This window comes from Tachyglossus aculeatus, chromosome 20 (genome assembly GCF_015852505.1).
Source record: "Tachyglossus aculeatus isolate mTacAcu1 chromosome 20, mTacAcu1.pri, whole genome shotgun sequence".
NCBI lineage: Eukaryota > Metazoa > Chordata > Mammalia > Monotremata > Tachyglossidae > Tachyglossus > Tachyglossus aculeatus.
The window spans coordinates 580,941-601,950 of record NC_052085.1 but is presented as its reverse complement, the minus strand read 5'-3'; the positions used below and the strand labels follow the sequence as shown (position 1 = coordinate 601,950).

The 21,010-nt window shown below is 48.6% G+C and overlaps 1 protein-coding gene across 3 annotated transcripts in view; it reads left to right on the top strand.

Annotated features, from left to right (window-relative positions):
* Positions 1 to 2,104: 2,104 nt before the first annotated feature.
* Positions 2,105 to 21,010, top strand: part of XPO4 (exportin 4) — a 60,986-nt gene continuing 42,080 nt past the window's right edge. The window contains exons 1-3 of one of the 3 annotated variants that reach the window (XM_038762003.1): positions 2,105 to 2,191; positions 14,552 to 14,657; positions 19,939 to 20,080. In XM_038762003.1, coding sequence (XP_038617931.1) covers positions 2,105 to 2,191; positions 14,552 to 14,657; positions 19,939 to 20,080 — 335 coding nt within the window. Of the gene's footprint in view, positions 2,192 to 11,303; positions 11,390 to 14,551; positions 14,658 to 19,766; positions 19,830 to 19,938; positions 20,081 to 21,010 lie in introns of those variants that run through there. The other 2 variants (XM_038762004.1, XM_038762005.1) reach the window with 2 other exon arrangements.

Here is a 21,010-nt window from a genome sequence, read left to right as displayed (position 1 = left end):
GCTGAGGGGACTCGGGAGCGAGCCCGAGGGGACATGTGGGGGGACGAGGGGACTCGGGAAGACGAGCCCGAGGGGCCATGTGAGGGACTGAGGGGATGAGCCCGAGGGGGCCATGTGAGGGGCTGAGGGGACTCGGGGAGTGAGCCTGAGGGACCATGTGAGGGGCTGAGGGGACCCAGGGATGAGCCCGAGGGGCCATGTGATGGGCCGAGGGGACCCGGGGATGAGCCCGAGGGGCCATGTGACGGGCCGAGGGGACTCGGGGACGAGCCCGAGGGGCCATGTGAGGGACTGAAGGGATGAGCCTGAGGGGGCCACGTGAGGGGCTGAGGGGACTCGGGGAGTGAGCCTGAGGGGCCATGTGAGGGGCTGAGGGGACTCGGGGAGTGAGCCTGAGGGGCCATGTGAGGGGCTGAGGGGACCCAGGGATGAGCCCGAGGGGCCATGTGAAGGGCCGAGGGGACTCGGGGACGAGCCTGAGGGGCCATGTGAGGGGCTGAGGGGACTCGGGGACGAGCCTGAGGGGCCATGTGAGGGGCTGAGGGGACTCGGGGACGAGCCTGAGGGGCCATGTGAGGGACTGAGGGGATGAGCCTGAGGGGGCCATGTGAGGGGCTGAGGGGACTCGGGGAGTGAGCCCGAGGGGCCATGTGACAGGCCGAGGGGACCCAGGGATGAGCCCGAGGGGCCATGTGACGGGCCGAGGGGACCCAGGGATGAGCCCGAGGGGCCATGTGACGGGCCGAGGGGACCCAGGGATGAGCCCGAGGGGCCATGTGACGGGCCGAGGGGACCCGGGGATGAGCCCGAGGGGCCATGTGAGGGGCCGAGGGGACTCGGGGACGAGCCTGAGGGGACATGTGAGGGACTGAGGGGATGAGCCCGAGGGGGCCATGTGAGGGGCTGAGGGGATGAGCCCGAGGGGGCCATGTGAGGGGCTGAGGGGACTCGGGGAGTGAGCCCGAGGGGCCATGTGAGGGGCTGAGGGGACCCAGGGATGAGGCCGAGGGGACTTGTGACGGGCCGGGGGGACTCGGGGATGAGCCTGAGGGGCCATGTGAGGGGCTGAGGGGATGAGCCCGAGGGGGCCATGTGAGGGGCTGAGGGGACTCGGGGACTGAGCCCGAGGGGCCATGTGAGGGACTGAGGGGACCCAGGGATGAGCCCGAGGGGACATGTGACGGGCCGAGGGGACTCGGGGACAAGCCTGAGGGGACATGTGAGGGACTGAGTGGACGAGCCCGAGGGGGCCATGTGAGGGGCTGAGGGGACTCGGGGAGTGAGCCCGAGGGGCCATGGGAGGGGCTGAGGGGACCCAGGGATGAGCCCGAGGGGCCATGTGAGGGGCCGAGGGGACTCGGGGACGAGCCTGAGGGGCCATGTGAGGGACTGAGGGGATGAGCCCGAGGGGGCCATGTGAGGGGCCGAGGGGACTCGGGGAGTGAGCCCGAGGGGCCATGGGAGGGGCTGAGGGGACCCGGGGATGAGCCCGAGGGGCCATGTGAAGGGTCGAGGGGACTTGGGGACGAGCCTGAGGGGACATGTGAGGGACTGAGGGGATGAGCCCGAGGGGGCCATGTGAGGGGCCGAGGGGACTCGGGGAGTGAGCCTGAGGGGCCATGTGACAGGCCGAGGGGACCCAGGGATGAGCCCGAGGGGACATGTGAGGGGCTGAGGGGACTCGGGAGAGAGCCCGAGGTGACATGTGAGGGACTGAGGGGAGCCAGCTCAAGGAGAGCGTTTGAGGGGCGTCGGGCAGCCGGGGACGAGTCCGAGGGGCCACGTGAGGGCTGAGGGGACTCGGAGGGGCCGAGAGGCGCGTCGGGCGGGGCCGGGGCCGGGGTGACGTCCGCGGGGCCGGGGCCGCGCTCTGGGTTTGCCCGGGCCGGGCAGGGGCCGGACCGCGCGCTGCCTCCTGCCTGCCCGGCGGCCGGCCGGGCGGACCGACCCTCCCGGGGCCGGGCCCAGCCTGGGGGGCGGGCGGGCGGAGGGCCGAGGGCGGCCGGGCCCGGGGGCGGGGCGGGCCGGGGGGGGGGGGGGGGGGGGGGGGCCCTGGGCGCCGGCTCCCACAATGCCCCGCATGGCGCGTCATTGAACAGAGACCATGATGGCGGCGGCGGCGGCGGCGGCGGCGGTGCTGGGGGCTCCCGAAGTCATCGCTCAGCTGGAGAACGCGGCCAAAGTCCTCATGGTGAGGACCCCCCCCCGGGGCCCCGGGGCCCTCCGCCCCCCCGACGGCCTCTCCCCCCCCCCGCCCGGCCCCGGCCCCTGGGAACGGCCCCGTTTATTATAATAATAATAATAATAACGGCATTTATCAAGCGCTTACTACGTGCGAACCGCTGTTCTGAGCGCCGGGGGAGATGCAAGGTAACCAGGTTGTCCCGCGGGAGCCTCCCAGGCGTCACCCCCATTTTCCAGATGAGGGAACTGAGGCCCGGAGAAGTGAAGTGACCGGCCCAAAGGCACCCAGTTGGCGGAGGCGCGATTTGAACCCATGACCTCGGACTCCAAAGGCCGGGCTCTTTCCACTGAGCCACGCTGCTTCTCCGTTGCCCCTCCTCAGCCTGGGGTGGGGGTGGGGGGGAGCCTGTCGTCGCCTCGTGGCGCCCCGGGGTCAATCAATCAATCAATCAATCAATCGTATTTATTGAGCGCTTACTGTGTGCAGAACACTGTACTAAGCGCTTGGGAAGTCCAAGTTGGCACCATAGAGAGACAGTCCTTACCCAACAGTGGGCTCACGGGTCCGGGCCGGGGGTCCCGGGGGCCACGTGGGTTCGAATCCCGGCCCCACCCCAAGTCTGCTGTGTGACCTTGGGCAGGTCGCTTCACTTCTCTGAGCCTCGGTGCCCTCATCTGTAAAAATGGGGGGTGAAGACTGTGAGCCCCACGTGAGGCAACTTGATCAATCAATCAATCAATCAGTCGTATTTATTGAGCGCTTACTATGTGCAGAGCACTGTACTAAGCGCTTGGGAAGTACAAATTGGCATCACATAGAGACAGTCCCTACCCAACAGTGGGCTCACAGTCTAAAAGGGGGAGACAGAGAACAGAACAGAGAACAGATCACATTGTATCCCCCCCTCCCAGCGCTTAGAACAGTGCTTTGCACATAGTAAGCGCTTAACATTATTATTATTATTATCATCGCCTCTTCCTTCTCGTTCATTCATTCAATCGTATGTAGTGAGCGCCTACTGTGTGCAGAGCACCGTACTAAGCGCTTGGGAAGTACAAGGTGGCAACATACAGAGACGGCCCCTACCCAACAGTGGGCTCATTCATTCATTCATTCAATTGTATTTATTGAGCGCTTATATCATCATCATCATCAATCGTATTTATTGAGCGCTTACTGTGTGTATATATATATGTATATATATACTTGTACATATTTATTACTCTATTTCACTTGTACATATCTATTCCATTTATTTTATTTTGTTGGTATGTTTGGTTTTGTTCTCTGTCTCCCCCTTTTAGACTGTGAGCCCACTGTTGGGTGGGGACTGTCTCTATATGTTGCCAGTTTGTACTTCCCAAGCGCTTAGTACGGTGCTCTGCACACAGGAAGCGCTCACTACATACAATTGATTGATTCAACCATATTTATTGAGCGCTTCCTGTGTGCAGAGCACCGTACTAAGCGCTCGGGAAGTACAAGCGGGCAACATGTAGAGACGGCCCCTACCCAACGGTGGGCTCATTCATTCATTCAGTCGTATTTATTGAGTGCCTACTGTGTGCAGAGCACCGTACTAAGCGCTTGGGAAGTACAAGGTGGCAACATGTAGAGACGGTCCCTACCCAACAGTGGGCTCATTCATTCATTCAATCATATTTACTGAGCGCTTACTGTGTGCAGAGCACTGTACTAAGTGCTCGGGAAGTACAAGTTGGCAACATATAGAGACAGTCCCTACTCAACAGTGGGCTCACAGTCTAGAAGGGGGAGACAGAGAACAAAACAAAACATATTAACAAAATAAAATAAGTAGAATAAATATGTACAAATAAAATAGAGTAATAAATATGTACAAACATATGTACATATATACAGGTGCTGTGGGGAGGGGAAGGAGGTAAGGCAGGGGAGGAGGGGGAGAGGAAGGAGGGGGCTCAGGCTGGGAAGGCCTTCTCCCCTCCACCTTACGGGCCCCGCTGCTCCCTTCCCCCCTGAAATGCAGCCACTTCTGGGGTGGCCGCCGCCTGCACCACATGGGCCAGAGAGGGGACCTTTTTGGAGCAAGGTCATCTGAGCAGGCCCTTTGTCCTACTCCGAGCGTAATAGTAATAATGGCATTTTATTAAGCGCTGACTATGTGCAAAGCACTGTTTCTAAGCACTGGGGAGGCTACGAGGTGATCAGGTTGTCCCACGGCGGGCTCAGAGTTTTCATCCCCATTTTACAGATGAGGTCACTTGAGGCACAGAGAAGTGAAGTGATTTGCCCACAGTCACACGGCTGACAAGTGGCGGAATCGGGATTTGAACCCATGACCTCTGACTCCAAAGCCCGTACTCTTTACACTGAGTCACGCTGCTTCTCTCTTGAGCATCCGAGAGGACCCCGATGCCCCTTTATTCATTCATTATTAGTATGGTATTATTATTAGCCCCCCGTGGGACAACCTGATTACCTTGTAACCTCCCCTACGCTTAGAACAATGCTTTGCACACAGTAAGCGCTTAATAAATACCAGTATTATTATTATTATTATTATTATTCGGTGTTGAGGATTGCCAACCTAGGGAGGGAGGTGAAGGGTCCTTTGGAAGCCGAAATCCATCCAGAAAGCTAGCCAGGAAAAGTGCTGCTGTTTAGTAAAAGCGGGCTTGGAGCTGCTGGTTTTGGAATTAGACTTCTGACTGTAGAATTTGTGGAAGTTCAGTTGGGGCAAAAGTGTCTTGTAGCACGAAGAACTGATGCTGCAACTGTCTTATGCCCTTAAACACTTTGTTAAAAGCTTACTATGCGCCAAGCACTGTTCTAAGTGCTGGGGTGGTTACAAGGTAATCAGTTTGTCCCACTTGGGGCTCACAGTCTTAATCTCCATTATACGGATGAGGCAGCTGAGGCACAGAGAAGTTAAGTGGCCTGCCCAAGGGCACACAGCAGAGAACTGGCAGAGCTGGGATTGGAACTCACGTCCTCCGACTCCCAAGCCCGTGCTCTTTTGACTAAGGCACGCTGTTTCCCCAACAAAGCGCTTGGAAAGTGCAGTTCATCAATAAAGAGAGACAGTCCCTTAGAGACAGACGCTTAGTACAGTACTCTGCACACGATAAGCACTCAATAAATACGATTGAATAAATGAATCTCTGCCCACACCGGGCTTACAGTCTAGAAGAGGGGAGACAGACATCAAAGCAAGTAAACAGGCATCTACATAAATAAGTAGAATTCATTCATTCATTCAATCATATTTATTGAGCGCTTACTGTGTGCAGAGCACTGTACTAAGCGCTTGGGAAGTACAAGTTGGCAACATATAGAGACGGTCCCTACCCAACAACGGGCTCACAGTCTAGAATAATTATTGTGTACCAAGCACTGTACTAAACGCAGAGGTAGATATAAGTTAATTGGACACAGTTCTTGTCCCAAAGAAAGCTCACGGTGGAATAGGTATTTAATCCCCATTTATCATCATCATCATCATCAATCGTATTTATTGAGTGCAATGAATTATAGAATTATAGATATATACCCATCAAAAGAGGTACACAAGCATTAATATAAATAAATAGAATTATAGAATTATAGATATATACCCATCAAACGAGGTACACAAGCATTAATATAAATAAATAGAATGATAGATATGTACATATATACACAAGTGCTGTGGGGCAGGGAGGAGGGGAAGAGCAAAGGGAGAGAGTCGGGGTGACGGGGAGGGGGAGTTGAGGAAAAGGGGGACTTAGTCTTTACGTCAAGAGCCCTGTCCCAGTCCCAAGGGTCCCTCGCACCCGCTCCTTCACCCAACCCCTGCGCGGGTCCGGTGTTGAGGATCGCCAACCTAGGGAGGGAAGTGAAGGGTCCTTTGGAAGCCGAAATCCATCCAGAAAGCTAGCCAGGAAAAGTGCTGCTGTTTAGTAAAAGCGGGATTGGAGCTGCTGGTTTTGGAATTAGACTTTTGTCTGTAGAATTTGTGAAAGTTCAGATGGGGCAAAAGCATCTTGTAGCACGAAGAACTGATGCTGCAACTGTCTTGTTGCCTTATGTCTTTTTTTTTCTCCATTTCGTTTATTTGGGCATTGATCTTGAATGGATTCAGGAGAGGACAATAATAATAATAATAATGATAGCATTTATTAAGCGATTACTATGTGCAAACCATGTTCTAAGCGCTGGGGAGATTACAAGGTGATCAGATTGTCCCACGGGGGGCTCACAGTCTTCATCCCCATTTTACAGATGAGGTAACTGAGGCCCACTGAAGTTGTGACTTGCCCAAAGTCACGCAGCTGACAAGTGGCGGAGCCGGAATTTGAACCCGTGACCTCTGACTCCAAAGGCCATGCTCTTTCCAATGAGCCACGCTGCTTCTCTGGATAAATGGATAAAAAGTAATCAGTAGTATTTATTGAGTGCTTACTGTGAGGAGAACACTGTACCAGGCGCTTGGGAGAGTACAGTATAACAGTTGGTAGTCATGTCCCCTGCCTACAGCGAGCTTACATCATCATCATCATCATCAATCGTATTTATTGAGCGCTTACTGTGTGCAGAGCACTGTACTAAGCGCTTGGGAAGTACAAGTTGGCAACATATAGAGACAGTCCCTACCCAACAGTGGGCTCACAGTCTAAAAGGGGGAGACAGAGAACAAAACCAAACATACTAACAAAATAAAATAAATAGTATAGAAGACAGCTCTGCCCAAATCATGAAAGAAGGAAGGATCAGTAGATATCCCAGATTCCCATTAAATGGTAAACTCCTTCAGGGCCAGAATGGCGACTTTTGTGTTTTCCTAACCTCTCTGAGGGCCTTATATAGGCCTGTGCTCACAGGCGTTCGATAAATACCTGTTGATGTAGCAAGGTACACAAGCATCAGCTCAGACTTCCTAAAACTATTTGAAACTGCATTAGAGCTTTCTGTTTCAGTGAGAAATTGGGATCTGAGCCTCCGTGAGAAGATACTGTTTGGGGAATTTGGTTCTGCTGCTCCAGTAGAGTGTCCCGTGAACTAATGACATACTATGTCATGGTAACGTGCCGAGGGCACAAACGTTAAAGTGCGACACCGCAACAAATGACATTCTGTGTACCCAGTGAGGCCGAGACTCTGGATACCGCATTGGCCATTTCGGCCACATTCAATAGCTGTACTTCACCGTCCTTGGTGAAAACAAAGGACAGCTATAGACATAGATACACATGCCCGTATCTGTAAGATCAGGGGGTGAGGAGAAGTGATGTGTTGTGAAATAAAAACTCAGAGCAGCATTTTGGGAATCCTTAGCTTCAACAGCCTTTACTTTGGGGTGTACTAGACATACTAAAAACATTTGGTTCAATCCCTGCCTATAGGAATTTGCAGCGTAAATGGGAATGATAACAGAACACTTGGTGAACAAGAGTTATCTCCATTTTACCCTTTTGGGAGTACCAAGAGAATGTCCTAAGCAGTCTTGTTAATAAGTTCAAGATATTTAACCAGCCCTCTGCTCTCCTGTGGGGTGCATAGGCTGTAAAGTGTAGAAAGGCAGTAGTGTTCTTTTCCATCTACTTTGACTACACTGTTACTTGCCTGAGTTTTTCCACTAAGGAGCTGTGGCAGAAGTTTGGTGTAGGTATTCTTAATTTCATTCCTGGTTGTAGGTTTGCTGAATTTCCTTCACCTTCACGGCAGAGTTAGTTGGAAGATCACTCGAATAACTGCCAATAAAATAGTCAATTCATTTTAGGATTTCCAATTCCCAATCTATCCTACTCTACTATTTCCCCTATCCCTAATAGATTTTAATATCTGTTATCTCCAGTAGATTGTAAACTCCTTGTGGGCAGGGATCACGCCTGCCATTTCTGTTGTAGTCTCCCAAGCTTAGTACAGTGGTCCACACAGTAAGTGCTCAATAAATACCTTTGATTGATGGAGAGAGTATCCTAAATTTAGATAAACTCACTCATGGAAAAGTGAGGTGGCCACTTCCTGATTTCTCAGGCATAGAAATTGAACCATAATTTAGACCAGGGGTGGGGTAAACAGATTCAGTGAGGAGCTCGTTAACATTTCTCCAGTAAATTAAATAGCGGGGGAGAGATTCCTTTGATTATAACCTAGCATTTCCATTGTCTGGTGTAATTTCAGAAAAACTCACTTATTTTCTATTATGAAAATGTGTGAAGTAAGCCTCCTTTAAAATGTATTAATGACTAGCAGAAATTCTGTTGAAATCACGTAAGTGCCTATTTTGTATTCCATTAGGTGAGTGTGCATTTTCTCCAGTGGGAAGGTCAACATTTGGTGTTTTGAAAGTTTTTTGGCAACTGTACAGGAAGAAGGGTAAAAAAAGGAACATCAAACAGCACGAGTATAATAAGAGTTGCCTTTCACTTGTAGTTAATGTTCCAGAAGCTATTCCGAAGGAGCATCTCAGAGCATTTTAAGTGTGTCTGGTAGATAGTTTGACTTTCTTCCAAGTGCTTCTTTCAGTGCTCTGCACACAGGTATTCAGCTAACACTTGAATGGAATTACCAAGAATTCCACCATCTTTTTGGGGAATGGGATAAAATTGGCAAGTAGTGCGCTGTTCACATATTTAAGTGATAGTTTCCAAACTTAACTCTTTCTAGTTCTGGATAGTGTGTTAGAAAAAATTTCTATTCCCATACGTCAGATTTATATCCCGAATTCTCAGAATTTGAGATTATTTGAGATTATGTGTTCTTGTGTCTAAATAGTACTGACCACAGGTTAACAGAGCTCTGTTTGGTGAGACATGTGAGTGCAATAAGCATAAGAGGATACCCAGGGTATACAGCTGCTGGATATGAAACAAAAGCAAGGAAGGCAAAAGAAGGGCACTGTCAAACAAAGCCTCAGACAATGCTGCAATCCAGCTGAAAACTGGCAATAATAATAATTCTGGTACTTGGTAAGCTCTGTACTGAGTGCTGGAGAAGATGCAAGATGATCAGGCCCCATGTGGGATTCACAGCTGAAGGAGGGAGAATAGGTATTGAATCCTCATTTTACATTTGAGGAAACTGAGGCACAAAGAAGTGAGGTGACTTGCTCTGGGCCACCTAGCAGGTAAGTGGCGGAGCCAGGATTAGAACCCAAGTCCTCTGACTCCGACGTCCAGGCTCTTTCCACTAGGCCACACTGCTTCCCAGCTGCCGAGGACAGACCCACAGGGCACACTGCCATCAAGAAGGGATTGGCTGTCTGAGCAAAAGCTTCGTATGGAGAGAGACAAGGCGGCAAAAGAGAAAAGAGCACCAGGTGCTACAAATAGAGTACGGGGAAGACGGTACGGGGACGACAACAAGGAAAAACCATTTTGTGGGCCCAGTGTTGCTGGGACCGGATCTGGAATTAGTCTTTTCAGCCCCACACGCCTTCAGAGATGAACTTCACAGTCAGTGAGTTTTCTGTGAATACAGGGGACACATGTTTGTGTTGCCTGATGTTTCAGAATCTGGTGCTGGTTTGGTATTTTTTTTCCCCCAATCAGTGGAATTTATCGAGCATCATCATCATCATCAATCGTATTTATTGAGCGCTTACTGTGTGCAGAGCACTGTACTAAGCGCTTGGGAAGTACAAGTTGGCGACATATAGAGACGGTCTCTACCCAACAGCGGGCTCACACGGAGCTTTTGCTCAGGAGCAACTCCTTTCTTGACAGCATTGTGCCGTGCTTGTCTCTCCTCAGCGACCGACTCCCAGTTTTCAGCCGAGGTGCAGCCTTGTGTGAAGCTTCATATCAGTTTCTGCTGTCACTCATTCTTCTTTACCTGTCCCATCCAGTGCAGCTGTGTTTAGGTGAGCATAGCATTAGTACCAGGAGGCTTTCTGTAGGTTGAAGAACTTCATGGGTTTGCTTGTGATCTTGCGTTGCCACCTGTCTACATGTTTTGTCTTGTTTTTCTCCCCCTTGTAGACTGCGACCCCGTTGTTGGATAGGGACCGTCTCTATATGTTGCCGACTTCCCAAGCGCTTAGTACAGTGCTCTGCACCCAGTAAGCGCTCAATAAATACGACTGATTGAATGAATGATAGTGGAGGTAGCTCGTAAAATGATGTTGATGCATCCGCTCGAGAAGCCAGTTGTGGTTCCTGTGTGGGGTCCAGGCCTTAGAGCAGTAGGGAAGATCAGACAGCGCTATAGGTCCATCCACCTTTAGCTTAATCTGGAACTTGACAACATGCTGCTGCCACACTCTGTTTGACAGTCTCCCAAAGGAATTGCAAAATAGATCAAAAAGTGCAAATTAATGTAAAATGGAGGGCACACAAGTGCTACAGGTAGGTGTATAAGTGGAAGAGCTGAAAGACTAGTTGTAAGATTGATGCAGCTGGAGGAGATTAATCAGGGAACACCTCCTGGAGGAGGTGAGACTGCAGGACTGCAGCATAAAAGGAAATACAAGTGGCAAAATTAAAAAAATTTATAAGAGCACCAAAGGCAAGAAGAGCCGAGAGGTGGTGGAGCCAGGTATTTTGGTGTAACTTGAAACACAGAAGTACTTCCTTTTGTTTAGGTAGTAGTATCCTAAACTCCTATGAGCATGCTGTACTAACTGGAATTCCTTTCTGGAGAAAGATAAACTATTTTTTGTAAGTGTCAAGTGTAGGAAGAATTATGATTCTTCAGTGATGATTCCCACTGTCCCAGATTGGCAGTGGGGTCTGCACCACATTAGTGACAGCAGTGAATAACAAGACTGTAACAAGAGGAGGACTTTGTTATTGAACTGGTAGGATGTTCTAAAATGTGCTGAGGAAGGGAATCCTGAACTTGCCCTTGATGCCTTTGAGTACACAGGCATTATTCTGGGAGGAATTCAAGAAGTCTCTCCCTATGACATTATTGGACAAATCTCTTCCAGGGAAGGGATCAAGAATGCTTTCCTTGAGACATAATTGCATGACAGGCATATTTCTAGGCAAGGATCTAGAACTTGTGACATTAGACCTCTTTTCGGAAAGGGATGGAGAAAGTATTGAACGGACTGGTGTCTTTTTAGGAAGAGCTCTAGAATGCCGACCTTGTGACATCATTGAATGGGCAGCAGCTTTCTGGGAAGAGCTCGTTTGCCTTCCCCAGGACATTCATGAATGGCCGGTATTTTTCTGAGAAGGGCTGGTGATGTTCTTCCTGGAACAATGAATGGGCAGGCATCTTTCTGGGGTGTTCTGGGTATGTTGCTGCCTGAGGCAGAAGATCGGATTAACTGTTCTCTTGACTGTAAAGTCTCTAGATGATTTCACAGAGAGAGGAAGATGAAGTTGGAAAGGATTTGTTTTTCAGGAATACCTTTCATTCATTCTTTCAGTTGTATTTATTATTATTATTATTATTATTTATTTATTATTAAGCGCTTAGTACAGTGCTCTGCACACAGTACGCGCTCAATAAATACGATTGATGATTTATTGAGTGCTTACTGTGTGTAAAGCACTGTACCTAGTACATTGGAGAGTACCTTCCCTAGAGTATCCAGTCCCAGTGTTAATTTAAAACTTATTAGGTCCATTCAAGGTTTTCCGCACGAGTGAGGAACTGGGATGCAATGGTTGAAAACAAAAAATCTCACTTTAATCATTATTTCAGACATACACCTGCCCGGTTTTGCACCAAAGTGGCAATGTTGGTTTTTAGTCAACTATCCCAGACCTCGGGGCATCGCGGCCTGACAGACCCGGTGTGAAGGAGAAATAGCATTTCCCTCCGGGACCCACAACTGTTTCTTCCGCCACTGCTTCATCCCCTGGACAATTGAATGCCGTGGCAAGAGCATTCCTCCCTTTTCCCGCGGCCTTCTAGACCAAGTGCTTAAAAATTGGCGCTTAGAACAGTGCTCAGCACTTAGTAAGTGCCTAACAAATACCATCTTACCTCCTTCCCTTCCCCACAGCACCTGTATATATGTATATATGTTTGTACATATTTATTACTCTATTTATTTATTTATTTATTTATTTTACTTGTACGTATCTATTCTATTCTATTTTGTTAATATGTTTGGTTTTGTTCTCTGTCCCCCCCTTTTAGACTGTGAGCCCACTGTTGGGTAGGGACTGTCTCTATATGTTGCCAATTTGTACTTCCCAAGCGCTTAGTACAGTGCTCTGCACACAGTAAGCGCTCAATAAATCCGATTGATGATGATGATTATTATTATTATTAATAATAATAATTCTGGTATTTAAGCGCTTACTATGTGCCAGGCACTCTTCGACGCGCTGGGGTGGATACACGGTAATTAGGTTGCCCCTCGTGTGGCTCACAGCCCTAATCCCCATTTTACAGATGAGGTAACGGGCACAGAGAAGTCAAGCGGCTTGCCCAGGGTCACACAGTCGGGAAGTGGCAGAGCCAGAATTAGAACCCCTATCCTCTGACTCCCAAGTCTGTGCTCTTTCCACCCAACCACGCTTGGGGAAACACTTGTGGCAGGGGAACCGACTTGTGAGCAGTAAGGTTGAATGCTAGAGAGAAGAGAATCCCTCAGTGGAGAAGCCCGGGAAGAGTTTGCAAGTGAAATCTGTAGGGGGGGAGCATTTTCAGACATGGGGGAATGTGATTTTTGTTGTTGTTGTTGTTGTTGTTGTTGTTGTTGTTGGCCAAACTACTGGAGGCCAACTGGGAACTTGCAGCACTGGACTGCAGAGGGCGCTATGACCCTGCCGGTAGTGGTCCCTGTCGCTGTGGTTTAGTAGTATTCAGAAGAGATACCTGGAGTCATTCCAAAGAATCAAAATTTCCGATTTGGTTTGACGAGGACCTCGAGATTGACAGAAGAGTGCATGCTCTTTTTTGGGAAGAAAATGTTGAGAATTGAATGACTGAAGGTACTGTAAAGTCTAAGAATTTCCCCAACACAAAGTTTCAACATTTCTAGGAATTACTATGTTCTCCCAGCTCCTCCCTCAAGAGCTTTGGTATTTTTTTTTTTTACCTCCAGGCTGCTTTATGGGCAAATGTAAATGTCTACCCTTCCCAGGTTTCACTGGGATCATCATCATCAATCGTATTTATTGAGCGCTTACTGTGTGCAGAGCACTGTACTAAGCGCTTGGGAAGTACAAGTTGGCAACATATAGAGGCAATCCCTACCCAACAGTGGGCTCATAGTCTAAAAGGGGGAGATGATGTCAGTTGTTAAGGGCAGGTACCGATTTCCTGGAGACTGAGTTAGTTGCTGTTGGGAGGGTGGGGGAAGCCCCCAGGTGCTTCCCAGGGAAAAGCCCACCCTGGGGGTGAGTGTTCTGTGGGAAATTTTCAGAGGAAATATGACGCTTCAGACGTGAAGGGGTTTTCTCCTGCTGATGGTCAAAATAAAGCAATCTTTTAATCAATAAATACTGTAGAACAAAAAAGGATTTTCCGCCCTTGGTCCGAGCGAGCCATAAGAAATGAGCTTAGTAACATGGATAGATTTGTGTGTTGGGGGGTGGGGGGGATGGCTGTTCTTGCTGAGGAAAATGTAAAGTCCGTTGTTTTGTGGATAATTCAAAATGGGCCAACTGGTACTGGATCTATCAGCCCCCCTCAAAAGGAATTAGAATGTTGGGTGCGTTTCTTTGATTTGAAGGTAAAGGATTTTGGGCTAGGAGCTCTCCCCAACAAGTTTTAGCATTTAGTGTTTTGTCAGAGTGAAATAAGGAAACATTGGAGTTGAAAGAGCTTGAAACTTAGTATTTGAGTGGTGGGAGATTTCAGAGGGAAAAGCTTATTTAAAAGGTCGACTTTTTGCTGCTTCTTTGGTCAGAGCAATAAACCCCAAGTGATAATTTGCCATTAGGGTATTTATTGAGTATTTACTCTGCAAAACCCAGTTTGAAAAGTGGTTAGAACCATGATAATCAGGTGGGACCCAGTCCCTGAGGGGGAGGACAGAGCCTTTAAACAATGAGAGAAAATGATCATCAACGGTAAGAGCAGCTTAAGGAAGCCAGCAGGCCCAAAGAAGAACAGGAAGATCTTTGTTAGGGGCCAGTCCCTGGGCTTCTTGCTGCACCCTGCACTGTGCAGTACAACCTTCCCAGTAGGCTAGCGGTGGGCAAGTTGAGGTTTGCTCTCTGGGCGGTCAGCTGGGAAGGGGAGAATAGTTGGGGGGCATCTGGCCTGCTGACAGGTGTGGATAACTTCAGGCTTTGGGAGCAAGGGTACTTGGGACTGCTCTTTTCTGAAGTTTTCCTTTGAATCGTGACGTTAACATAGTTCTTCTGGGGCTTAGAAATTTAGAGGGTGTACCTGGCCTGAGCAAAACAGAAAATCAGATGCCTTTGTATGAGTGATGGGTCGACTATCTTATCAACTGCTCATTAAATACTTTTTTTTTTTTTTTACCTTAAGGCACCACCTTCCATGGTCAATAATGAACAACGCCAGCATGCAGAGCACATATTCTTATCATTTAGGAAATCAAAATCGCCATTTGCAGTTTGCAAACACATTTTGGGTAAGCATCCATTTCTCGTTTTGTTGTTTTTGGGGTTTTTTGTGGTCGTGGTGTTGAATTAGAAGACATTTTGCCCAGAAAACAGCAGTGCCTACTTGGTGGGTCGCTATTTGAAAGAGGTCACCTGTTGAAAATATGTTTAGCTTTTAATTAAAAATACATAATCTGAAGTGGATTCATTCATTCAGTTGTATTTATAGAGAACTTTCTATGTGCAGAGCACTGTACTAAGCGGATTAAATATTTGCCTCAAAGGTAACAGGCACCTAAACTGTTTGCCCATTCAGGGTCGTGGTCTGCTTAGCGCTGTTTAGAAATATCTTTAGCTGGGGCCTTAAAACCAAGTTTCCAGTTTAGTTGCTCAGTGAGACGGAAGATGAAGATTCCACTATGTAGCCCTGCAAACATCGAAGGGTCACCTAGCCGACACTTCCTTTATCATTTCTAGGCAGCGGGTGCAAGAAAAGCCTTGGGCACTTTGAGCCCAGCCTGATCTAATGATTCTCAGTGTTGTCTTCAAATGAATGGATGAATTTTCTTCATGGGCTCAAAATTAATTGTCATGTCTCTGGGTCTGTGTTTTTAAAAGAACAAGCTCAAAATCTCTGCAGGCATTTTTTTGAGTGTAACATGGAGCTCGCTTTCCTTCTTGCTTCAAAGAAATATATTAGAGACCCTGGAGTAGTCTTTCAGGTGTAACCTTTCTTGTCGTGTCAGTGATTTTTCCCTATTGTTTCTGTTAGTTGCTGGTGGTTTTCTTCCATCGTCCTCCTGTCCACCCTTGAGAAACAGGTGTGGCCACCACCTGGGGTTACTGGCCTATCCGGACGTGTGCCCAGGGTTACTGCCCTGCCTCAGCCGGCTCTCTGTCCCCTGAGGGTACCGATCTTTTAAGGCAGCTACCGCTGCTGCTGCTGCTGCTGTGGCTGGTTTAATGCTAGGTTCCCTTTCACTGCCTTCATCCCTGACTTTGCTTATCCCCACCAGTTCGCTGGGCAGTCTAGAAAGAGGCAATGTTTTATTTGAGTCATCCAGCAAAGTTAGTATGTAACAAATATTTGACAGCAAAATTGCCAGCTCCCCCTCTTGGGCTGCAGTTCAGTCCCAACTACCACAAAACCGTTCTGATTGCAGTGTCCAGAAGACAGTGTATTTAGTATATCTAAAGACTGCATCTCTTTGTCCAGTCGTCCACCTCTGCGGTTGAAAGCCACTGCAGATGTAAGCTATGCTTTGGTCCTCCCTCATTATCCTTAATCCTCCCCCCCCAACCCCAGGCATGTTTTCATGCCGGGGCTGCAGCTTTAAAGTAATTTAGAATCCAAAAAAGAGGGGTGTTCCAGAAAATGGATGTGGATTTTTTTTTGCCCAGTGGTTAGAGTCTGGTGGTGTGTGCATGTTGAAACCCCAATAAAGAGATTTTTCCAGTGATAACAACGAAACAAAGTGCCTGCCCCAGCTACTTACACCGATTCTTTCTCCCTCCCTGACCTTTCCTAATCCCCTCCGATAAACCAAGGGAACTAAACAGTGTTGTCATCCGTTAGTCATCTCCCCCTGCTCCCCCAACCCTCCCTCCCCCCTCCAAAAAAAAAAAAACTGGTCCTCAGTGCTCTTTATGGCTTGTCAGCTAGGTGTAGGTTAAGGTGAACCGTGGTGCTCAGTGTTTCCCAAGGCTGCGTCGGCTGGTTCCATTGCCAGCCGGGAACCCTGCAGGAGGGTTGTGCTTGCTCCTGTCAGTGGAGATTGCTGGTCCTCCCATCTTCCCCCTGGAATATTCACTTAATTTCATGTTGCTGACTTTTCTTAGTTTGGGCTAATGCAGGGAGTGCATTTTTGTCAACTCTTTTTGGGCGGGAAGTGGTGGGCGAGGGTGGTGGGGTGAGGGGGGGAATGCTGCTAAATCCACCAGTAATTCTGCCAGTCACTTTATTGGGAAATGAAATACAGAAAAAAAATTTTTTGACTAAATGTGTTACGGCCTTAATCATTGATGGACTGAAAAGCCTTATGTTACATTAATGTTTACATCTGAACTGCACAGACAATCTTTTAATTCCTTATTCAGTTGCCACCAGCACAGAAGAGGTAATTCCTCTCAGAAGACTTCTCATACAGGTGGCAGTCAATCACAAATCAGTATTTTCACACTCTTGTTCAACAGTTTGATTTCACTGTATATGCATCAGGTACCGAAAATGTTCAGAAACTTAAGGGAAAGACTTTCTCTATGTCTTTACCCTCCTCTCCTCCTAAATTTCTTCTGTCTGTTCTTAGGTTAAATATTGTCTGCTTCTTTTTACTTTTCTCCTCATTTCTTTCACTTCCTGTTCTTTGGCTTTTGAATTTGTTTTCCTTTTCTTTCAGTCCCTCCCCGCTCCTAGTTTTGTGTTGGTGTTTTGGCAGAAGACATGAAGGAGATTTAAAAAAATTTTTCTCTTGACCTCCACATCCCCAGGGTGCTTCAGCGGTCTTGAGCAGAGTTGGGCTAGGTGGGTTCAGCTTGGCCTGTCGGGCAAATGTCATGCCAAAGAATTGCATTGATTTCTCCAGATGCTGACTTTGGAGCCCTCCCAGATCTCTGGTCTGAATCGTTTCTCTCTTTTCTCTTTCTTCCAACTTAGAAAATAGCTCCTTCTTCTTTGGAAACCTATTTCTCTAGGAGCGCTGTAAGAAATCAAAGAAAAGGACTCCCTGGAGGAAGGTTCCTCAAAGGTGAGAGTCCTCCAGGGGAGAAGCTTTCCTCTGCACTTTATGGAAAAAATCTTAGGTTGGACAGACAGGCATCTCAAACCCAGGCGGTGAAAGGGGCAATCCTTTTGCGATGGAGGAAAATCTTTAAGGACCAGAGAGGTCTAGAGGTCTTGATTTCCCTACTCAGCAGCCTGTAATGTGAATGTTAGCCTCTTTAGAGCTGATCTGACTCTTCCCTCCTTACTCACGAAGCGTGAAGAACCCATTGTTGGGTTCTCGATGTCCCCTCTTGCGTTCAAGGTCTAGTAGCTCTCTGAAGTAGATACCCTCTGCAGATCTGAGCTATTGACACTTGGTTAGGAAACATGAGCACCTTGTCTCCCGAGAGGGGGATGGTCATCCTGCAGTCCCTAAGCCAACTGGAATTCCTGAGTTAATTGGCACATCTGTGAAAGGGCCTGAGTATTGGGGCTGTTCTTGCCATGGGCTTCAGAGAACATGGCAGCCCGGGAGTCACCATAGTATGTCTCCTCTTCTCCCCGGGGTGTTCTAGTGGCGGACACAATTTCTTGCTGCCCCCCACCCCCAACACATGCACACACCCACACCTACCCGCACGCACGTGTGCGCGCGTGTGCACACACACACACACACACACACACACACACACCTGTTTGAGGAAAAACATGACTAGAATGAAGAGCTGGCCAAGGAGTGCTTGGGAGGCTCTCTTACACATGCTGGGTTTTTTTCATTGCTCTTCTGCCCCAAGACATGAATTCCTCTGGAACCAGGTGCTCTGAGAGCATTCAGAGGGGGAAATAGGATTACAGTTAGTCCACTTGATGTCCGAGTTTAAAAATCTTTTTTCACCTGCCTATCACTGTCCAAAAAATAATCAGGAAAGGAGGGTAGTTTTATCACTGTGATTGTCAGAGCCTGTCTTCATCCACCATCTGGTTTAGGGTCTGTATTGTTGTGGGGAGGGCCTTGAGAAAGGCCGTGCCCCTCCTTTCTCCTCCTCCTTCCACTGTCACCTCCAGCTCCCATCCTCTCTCCTCTGATGCAAGTGTTCTTCAGGGGTAAGGTGGAGTTTGTGGTCTCGCAGCCATCTTTTTTCAGAGTAGCCTGACACTTCCCTTTAGAGCAAGAGCAGGATTTCCTGACTTCTCACCTCTCAAGCCTCTTCTAGGAGTCACATTGCTTGTGCTTGATTTTCCCAGGCTTCTTCCGCTTCGGAGAATCGACTCGTGTTTTCTTTGAGAGTTGTTTGGGGAGTTTGTGGCCTGTGGTTAGAACCTCCCCCAAAATCACAGGCCCAGGATCCCTTGGAAGCAAGTCAGAAGGGGCTCTAGCATGTCACAGACAGGCTCTGTGGCCAGGTGGTCATCTGACCCTATGGTGGCAGGCCGTAGGGGAAAAGCCCCTCATCTGTCTCTTGTCAGGTTCAAAGCTTGTCTTTGGTGGGACAGTTTTGGAGGGGTCCGAGGGTTGGTTGAGATGTCCAGTTTTGAGCTCAAAAAATTGTGTGTGTGTGTGTGCGCGTGCGCGCGCGTGTACGTGCATGCGTGGGTGTGTTCATGCACACACCCCGCCTCCCCCCATCACCCCTTCCAAAGCACTCTGACCAGAGTCCAAGGAGCTCTGACCAGTTCCTGATGTGGCCAGTCTTGTGCCTGGGGGGAGCAGGGTGTTGTCCTATTTAGAGATTTCCCTCCAAACTCTCACTTCCAAAGATCTTGGGGACCACGTAGTGTCCGGCCACGACCTTTCCAAGATACTTCCTATTCAGGGACTGAGAGAATTTCCATCCCTTTCTTGAGATTTCACTTCACCCTTTCCTCCCCTCTTTAGAAATTTGGACCTGCCATTTGGAAACTGCCCGGGTTATTGGCGCCTGGATCACAGAGAGGAATAACCGATGCCTGTTTCTCTTTCATTTTTCTGTGATTCAGTTCTCCTTGGTGAAATACTGTGACCTGGTAGTAAAAGTTAGGTTTCGCCAAGGGCAGGGTTGGAGTTTGAAGTAGTTTGATCAGTATAGCAATCAGAAAGTTCACAGGTACTTCTCACCATGCGTAAAGAGCAAATTGTGCTTGAGAGGAAAAATAACCTTTAAAAATCCATGTTTGTACTTCTGAGCTTCCCAGTGGAGGCCGCCATCTTGCTGAAAAGTTCATCACTTGTGGACTCTTACCAGCACGGCTGTTTATTTCATGTCTTTCCAAATGCAATGGGCTATTTATACTTGGTGAGAATATCTTGAAGAAACTACCGATTGCTTTATTTTTTTATTTTATTTTTTTAAAAGCTGTGTTATTTTTTAGTTCTTCATGCTTTGGAAGTAACAGTTGAAGAGAGGTGAGGAAAGTTTGTGAAAATTGTGATCGGTCATTAACTGCCACCTGCCTGAGGTACCTTCTGAGAGGAACTAGCCTCTTTGTGCTGCTAGAGCAAGGTCGCAGGAAAAATAAACAGGTAACTATGATCTTCCTTGTCTGCAAAGTTCCTTTTCAAATTCACAAATGCGGAGTGTTGAAAGCCGTGAGAACTCTTGCCTGAAGAAAGTCTTTCATTCTCCTGACAGAAACCAGCAAGGTGGACTATGTCCTTTTTCAAGCTGCCACAGCGATAATGGAAGCGGTCGTGCGAGAGTGGATTCTCCTGGAAAAAAGTAGCATTGAGTCGCTCCGAACATTCCTCTTAACATATGTCTTACAGAGGCCCAAGTAAGTACACTGAGAGAATAGCCAACACCTGTATCCATTTCCCCACCAATCGTACCCCGAATCTGTTCAGACCGAGGGGAACTGACTTGAGTCTGTGGAGATTAGACCTTATTCTGTGTGTAGGATTTCTGTTCCTCATTTGAAACACTGGAACGGTTCATCAAGAATAGGGCAAAGCCTTTCTGGTGCTTTGTGCTCATGTGGTTGAAGCTGTTGTGGAAGTGTACATATATTAGAACTCTTCCAAATGAAAACGAGGGAACTCACTGCGTAGCAATTAAGAGTATTTGGGATTGGAGTGCGGGAGCTCGGTTAAGAGCTCTGGCCTCCATCGGCAACCCTGCACTGTGGGTGTACAAGTGGATCCCCTCATTCCATATGAGAAAAGGCCTCACCCCGGCTTCAGCCCTGAGGGGAGGAGTGAAGGTAGGAACGCAGGCGTCTTGGCCCAGCAAACGTGTATGTGTGTATGTCCGTGCGCATGCGTGCCCCGGCACGCTCACAGAGGTAACTCACTCGGCTGACTAGATGGCTTATCGAAGAATTACCAGGAGACTCCCCCCAAAACCAGATGAAGTATCATTTTACTGAAAAGAAAATGCATTGTTTTTTCCAAATTGAATACCTTTTAAATAATTCCTGGTGTTTGCTTGGGGAAAACAGTGTTGAAGAGAAGTTGGGTGAATCGCTGATGGGAATTCCTCATCACGCTGGAAGCATCCCAAACTGAGCCTGAAAAGGCTCGTTGAAGAAGCCGGGTCCAGCCAGATGAGTCATCCGGCTCAAAAGAGCCAGAGCACCGAGGCGGTTGGTGAGCGGCGCCCCTCGGAAGGGCGACGAGGAGACAGAGTAGCTCCCACTTAGATCCGAGCTCTCAGCCCCGTATCCAGCTCAGCCTCCACATGGTTCACCTGGACTTTATACGACCCA